This window comes from Colobus angolensis, unplaced genomic scaffold, assembly GCF_000951035.1.
Source record: "Colobus angolensis palliatus isolate OR3802 unplaced genomic scaffold, Cang.pa_1.0 Scaffold222, whole genome shotgun sequence".
Lineage (NCBI taxonomy): Eukaryota > Metazoa > Chordata > Mammalia > Primates > Cercopithecidae > Colobus > Colobus angolensis.
In genome coordinates, this window is record NW_012115400.1 from 272,332 (window position 1) to 278,852 (window position 6,521).

At 47.6% G+C, this 6,521-nt stretch overlaps 1 protein-coding gene across 1 annotated transcript in view; it reads right to left on the reverse strand.

The window, feature by feature from the left end:
* KPNA7 (karyopherin alpha 7 (importin alpha 8)) overlaps nucleotides 1-6,521 on the reverse strand; it is a 49,649-nt gene that overhangs the window by 21,774 nt on the left and 21,354 nt on the right. The window contains exons 2-4 of the mRNA XM_011943791.1: nucleotides 5,781-5,863; nucleotides 4,752-5,020; nucleotides 2,351-2,433 (exon numbers count right to left, since the gene is read on the reverse strand). Coding sequence (XP_011799181.1) covers nucleotides 2,351-2,433; nucleotides 4,752-5,020; nucleotides 5,781-5,863 — 435 coding nt within the window. The remainder of the gene's footprint in view (nucleotides 1-2,350; nucleotides 2,434-4,751; nucleotides 5,021-5,780; nucleotides 5,864-6,521) is intronic.

A 6,521-nucleotide genomic window follows, 5' to 3' on the forward strand; every position in this document is an offset into this window, starting at 1 on the left:
TTTAAGAGACAGGGTCTCACTCTGTCACCCAGGCTGGAGTGCAGTGGTACAATCACAGCTCACTGCAGCCTCCAACTCAAGCAATCCTCTCACCTTGGCTTCCCAAGTAGCTGGGACTACAGACATGCGCCACCATGCCCAGCTTGATAAAACTTTATTTACAAAACAAGCAGCCAGCCAGGTCAGGTCTGTGACCCCTGGCCCCAACTGACCTTGCCTGGCTGGGTGACATATACACATATGTCACCTAGCAGGTCACATCTGTCAACCCCACTCTGCTGCAATGGTGTCTCTAACTCGCCTTAACTTCACATCTGCAACAAAAGCTCCAATTTCTTTTTTTCCTGCACTTTTCCCTTCTCTAGGAAGACAATCATCTGAACAATCTACCCTGAAACCTAGGGGCATTCTGGCTTCTAGCTGTCTCCCTTTCACGTCTAGGATGGTTATGTCCCAGACTCACCTGCTTCAGGTCCACTCTGCTATATAATTTTTTGTTTTTTTTTGAGATGGAGTCTTGCTCTGTCACCAGGCTGGAATGCAGCGGCACAATCTCAGCTCACTGCAACCTCTGCCTCCCAGGTTCAAGCAATTCTCCTGCCTCAGCCTCCCAAGTACCTGGGACTATAGATGTGTGCCACTACGTCAGGCTAATTTGTGTATTTTTAGTAGAGATGGGGTTTCACCATGTCGGCCAGGATGGTCTCGATCTCTTGACCCACCCACCTTGGCCTCCCAAAGTGCTGGGATTACAGGCGTGAGCTACCGCACCCGGCCTCCCTGTGCTATATAATTCTACAGCAGGCAGCCAGAAGGACCTTTCTGCAACACCAGACCACTTGACTCCCTTTCCTCAAAATCCTCCACAGCCTCCTCATTGCCTGCAGGAAGGTGTCTAAGCCCTTTTCCTGCTTGCCATCTTAAGTGTTCTCTACTTAAACTCTCTCGGTCATGGCTAGTCTTTTTTTGGTTCAACTATGTCAGATTTTTCTCCCATCTTGAAGGTTTCTGAGACGGAGCCTTGCTCTGTCGCCCAGGCTGGAGCATGGTGGCACGATCTTGGCTCACTGCAACCGTCACCTCCCAGGTTCAAGCAACTCTCCTGCCTCAGCCTCCCAAGCAGCTGGGACTACAGACACGTGCCACCATGGCTGGCTAGTTTTTGTATTTTTAGTAGACATAGGATTTCGTCATGTTGGTCAGGCTGGTCTCGAACTCCTGACCTCAGGTGATCCACCCACCTCAGCCTCCCAAAGTGCTGGAATTACAGGCGTGAGCCACTGTGCCCAACCGAAGGTTTTGAACATAGTTCTCCGGCTTCTCTTTTGTTTGAGGCAAACCTAGAACCCAGTTCCTAAATCAGAAGTCCTCCAATCAATAACCACAATCAACCAAACTTGACTCTAAGCCTCAAAAGAAGATCCTGTTCCCCATGAACAGAACCGGGGAGACATTAACCCATTTAAGCCGGAGGTTGCACATTTTTTTTGTGTAAAAACGCAGACCTTGGCGATGACCATGAGCAGTAGAATATAAGTAACTCCCACAAGCTTAGCGTTCCAATAATGGAACACTAGGCACATTTGCTAAACTGTGACCCTAGAATGGAGAGTTCAGTCATCTATTTTGCAAGATGGTAAGCTTATAGGCCTCTTCCAATGCCTCAAAGAGAAGGATCAGTGCTACAGGCTCCAAAACACAGAGCTGAATCAATCTTTACCTAAAATGATACTCAGTCCTAAGCCTATTATTGATTTTTTTTTTCTTTTTTAAGAGACAGAGTCTCAATCTGTCACCCCAACTGGAGTGCAGTGGTGTGATCTTAGCTGTCTGCAGCCTCCATCTCCTGGGCTCAAGCAATCCTCCCACTCAGCCTTCTGCGTAGCTGAGACTACAGGTAGGCTCCACCATGCTCAGCTATTTTTTTTTTTAGAAGCAGGGTCTCACTACGTTGCCAGGTTGGTTTTGAACTCTTGGTTTCAAGTGATCCTTCTGTCTTGGCCTAGAAAGCACTGGAATCAGACACGAGCCACCATGCCCAGCCCTGAGCCTTGTTTATAAGGTCCTAAAAGGCTGGGCAGCAGCCACATGATCTAGCATTGATTTGGAAGTACTTCCCAATTTCCCAACATTAGAATTTGTTACCTAACAAGGTTCTCTCTCATTTAAAGACATTCCCTTGGCTTGGCACTGTGGTTCACGCCCATAATGCCAGAACTTTGAGAGGCCGAGGTAGGAGGATTACTTGAGGCCAGGAGTTCAAGACCAGCCTGGGCAGAACAGTGAGGCCCCATCTCCATTAAAATTAAAATTTTAATTCAAAAAAAAAGAGAAAGAAAAAGACACTCACCGGTAGGGTGGGTGAAATCAAAGCTAGCAGATGTGGGATGGCATTGTTTGAGATGACGCTATCTCTGAACTCTGGGCCGTCACCTACAAATAGATCAGAATGTGACATTCAGAGAGAGAACAAAGACAATCCTGAAGTGGGCGACTAATTTTTTAAGAGCATGCAAAGGGCAAGAGATAAAACCTCATTCCCAGGTTTAGCAAGTAGGTAGTATAGCCACGTACTACATTCTGGATCTCTGGCGTGGCTGGTGGGTGGACAGTCCTGATGTAACAGGCAGGCATCACACAGCAGCAACTGCTAGAAGCAGAGGCTGTGGGCATAGTAGAGCTGGCCAACTCAGCCAAGGTGGGCTGGTGGCATCTCACAGCATGGTTCTCAGGAAGACGAAGGCTGGTGCAGGCCACGTTGTCTTCCCAGAAGACCTTGGCACAGGGCAGTAACTTCCAATGCAACTCAGAACAAAGTCTGGGGATCTGTTGGTGCTGGTGACCAGCCATCGGCTACCTTAGCCAGGATAACAATTTTAGACCCTAGAAGTCTCTATTTGTATTTGTCATCCATCAAGGCAAGGTGTCACATTGTACCATCCAGTCTTGCCTACTTTACTGCACCAAGCAAAATGAGAGACAACTTCTCTAATAGGTACTTTTTCCTTATACAAGTTTTGTTTTGTTTTTCTTTTTTGGTGGGGGAGGGTGCAGGGGAGGGAGAAATAGGATCTCACTCTGTTGCCCAGGTTGGAGTACAGTAGTGTGATCATAGCTGACTACAGCCTCGACCTCCAGGACTCAAGCAATCCTCCTACCTCAGCCTCCTGAGTAGCTGGGAGTACAGGCATGCACCACTATGCCTGGCGAATATTTTTATTTTTTGTAGAGATGAGGTCTCACTACATTGCCCAGGCTGGTCTTAAACTCCTGGGCTCAAACCATCCTCCCACCTCTACCTCCTGAAGTGCTGAAATTAAAGGCATGAGCCACTATGCCAAAGCCTCTGCAAACATTTTTTTGTTTTCTTTTAACGGTTATTTTATATTCTGTTTGCTAATTCTAATATGTGGAGTCCTTGGAGGTCTAATCATACCATTTCTGATGACTCAGTCACAGGCGGTTGTTGCTTCTGTGAACTTGAAAATGCTAATAGTTGGCTGATCTTAATTTGTCAAAATCCTGAGGGACCTAATTGAGTTTTCCCTAGAAAGTCACTGGATTAATGTCAGTCAAGAATCTGGGGCTGGGCGTGGTGGCTCAAGCCTGTAATCCCAGCACTTTGGGAGGCCTAGACGGGCAGATCACGAGGTCAGGAGATGGAGACCATCCTGGCTAACACGGTAAACCCCCATCTCTACTAAAAAAATACAAAAAACTAGCCAGGCGAGGTGGCGGTCACCTGTAGTCCCGGCTGAGGCAGGAGAATGGCGTAAACCCGGGAGGCGGAGCTTGCAGTGAGCTGAGATCCGGCCACTGCACTCCAGCCCGGGCGACAGAGTGAGACTCTGTCTAAAAAAAAAAAAAAGAATCTGGGGGCTTCCAACCCTACAGCACTAATTCACTACACCATGCAGGAAACAGCATCGAGTACCACATTCAGAAAGGTAGTCTTAGGATTCCACTTTCAGGGAAGGCTTGTTAGCCCAAACCAAGGAGTTTTTTGTTGTTGTTGTTGTTGTTTTTTGTTTGTTTTTTGTTGTTTTTTTGGCAACTTCCCTTAGCAGCTTCCACGGAAGGCAGAGTCCTTCTGGGGTCCCGAGTTATGTAAGGGTCTGTCATAAACTCCCACAATGCATAAGCCAAAGACTTGTTCTTGAAGCCACTAAGCCCTGAGGCTATAGGACCCTAGTGTTGGCAGATGTCTCTAGTTAGCCTGTGGCTTCAGTATACACTGTATCATCCTGTTTCAGCTTCAGTATTTGCCCTCTAAACTTGGATTTGAGGGTTCTTGGTGTTTTGAAACAGAATCTCCCTCTGTTGCCCACATTGGAATGCAGTGGCATGATCTCTGCTCACTGCAACCTCCTCCTCCCAGGTTCAAGTGATTCTCCTGCCTCAGCCTCCGGAGTAGCTGGGACTACAGGGCATGCGCCACCACGCCTGGCTAATTTTTGTGTATTTAGTAGAGATGGGGTTCCACCATGTTGGCCAGGCTGGTCTTGAACTCCTGACCTCAAGTTATCTGTCCGCCTTGTCCTCCCAACATGCTAGGATTACAGACATGAACCACCATGCCTGGCCTGGCTTTGAGTTTTGAAACGGCTCATTGTACCCTTGCCAGCACTTCTAGGTATTTACATGGCAAGGGGTTCTGGGACATCGAGTATACCCCACCACCCAAAGAACCCTTACAGTATCCTACACACCTGGCCCCCCGTCTTCTTAGCCCACTAAGGGGAGAGTCTCACCGGCTATATTACCAAGAGCCCACACTGCCTGTTCACACACAGCCACGTTGGGGGAAGACAGGAGCTCGATCAAGGGCTGGATGGCTCCCCCTTCTACCACGGCTCGAGTCTGCTCCGAGGTCCCCGAAGCAATGTTGGTCAGGGCCCAGGCAGCCTCAAACTGCAAGCAGGGGTAAAGTGATGACTTCAGGAACTCCACCATCCTGGGAATGAGGCCCGCTTCAATGACCAATTTCAGAGGGGGGTTCTTTTCCTGGGATAGCATTTTCCTGTTCAAAGAGAGGGTGGGGAGGGGGAGGTCATGTGAGGGAGGTATTGAGGACCTCCTTTTAGGCCAGGTGCAATGGCTCACACCTGTAATCCCAGTACTTTGGGAGGCCAAGCTGGGCAGATCACTTGAGGTCAGGAGGTCAGGAGATGGAGACCAGCCCGGCCAACATGGTGAAATCCCGTCTCTACTAAAAATACAAAAATTAGCTGGGTGTGGTGGTGCACGCCTGTAATCTCAGCTTCTCTGGAGGCTGAGGCAGGAGAATCACTTGAACCCAGTAGGCGGAGGTTGCAGTGAGCCAAGATCATACCACTGCACTCCAGCCTGGGTGACAGTGAGACTCCGTCTCAAAAGAGAAAAAAAGAAAACCTCCTTTTATACGTGTTCTTGGCATTCCTAACTATCAGATGAGCCACGTAACTGGGCCGGAGCTACTTAACATCCTAGTGTTCAGCCGATAGCATTTTTCAGTGGTAAGCCAACATTTTCCCCTTTAAGGTATTATCTACAAGATGAAATTTCTGTAGAGGCCAATGTAAATTAAGCAATTAATCTCTGACAACACATCGTACCTTTTAAATTGCCCTCAAGGACAGTGTAGAATAGCAATTTTGTCTTTTAGACGGGCCAGCCTTTTCTTGTGTTTTACAGGCATGTTGCCAATGCCAAGAAACCAAATAGACCACTGGAGCTCCAGCCGCCACTGGAGCTCATTGCTAACTATGAACCTGCAACCGCAGAAGTCTGTTTGGAGATACCTGGCTGTCTGGGTGGCCTGGAAACATAGGACTGGATCTGAGCTATTCACACCTTTGATTATTTCACCCAGAGTGAGGCTGACCTGCAAGGAGAGACACATTTCAGGTCAGATTCTCCGCCAAAATGAACTGTAAACATCACTTACTCTAGCCGTCATCCATCTGATTAAAACAGCCTGGCTTGAACAGGATGTCCCATCTTGCATGCTGTTCTATATTTGAGGAGGGGAGAATATAGTCCATAGATCTCACAGATCTGTGTGACCCTTCCCACGCTTACGGGAGAAGTAATTCCTGTCATTACTTGGATCCCCAGAACATTATTATCCCATGCAGTAAGAACATGCTAGTGAACACAAAACAAAATGGCAGACTAAGGACGTCCAAAAAATTATCTCCTCCATAGGGGCCGTGAGAAAACTGACAAAAATAGAATCAACTCTTTCAGCACTGTAGAAATTGACCAAAGGCTGGCGGCCAATTGTTTTATTCAAGCCAGGAAGTGTTTATCCAAGAAAGACAACTGAATCGCAGTAAGAATCATGAGAGCTTTGTGGCATTTTGACTTGCCCTATTCCCGCCCACCCTCAGCTCCATGGTAGCCTTGAAAACCAACAGTCCACAATCGTTGTGAAAAACAACAGCCTCATATGTATACTTGTGCCATGTTGGTATACATATGTAACAAACCTGCACGTTATGCACATGTACCCTAGAACTTAAAGTATAATAAAAAAAAAT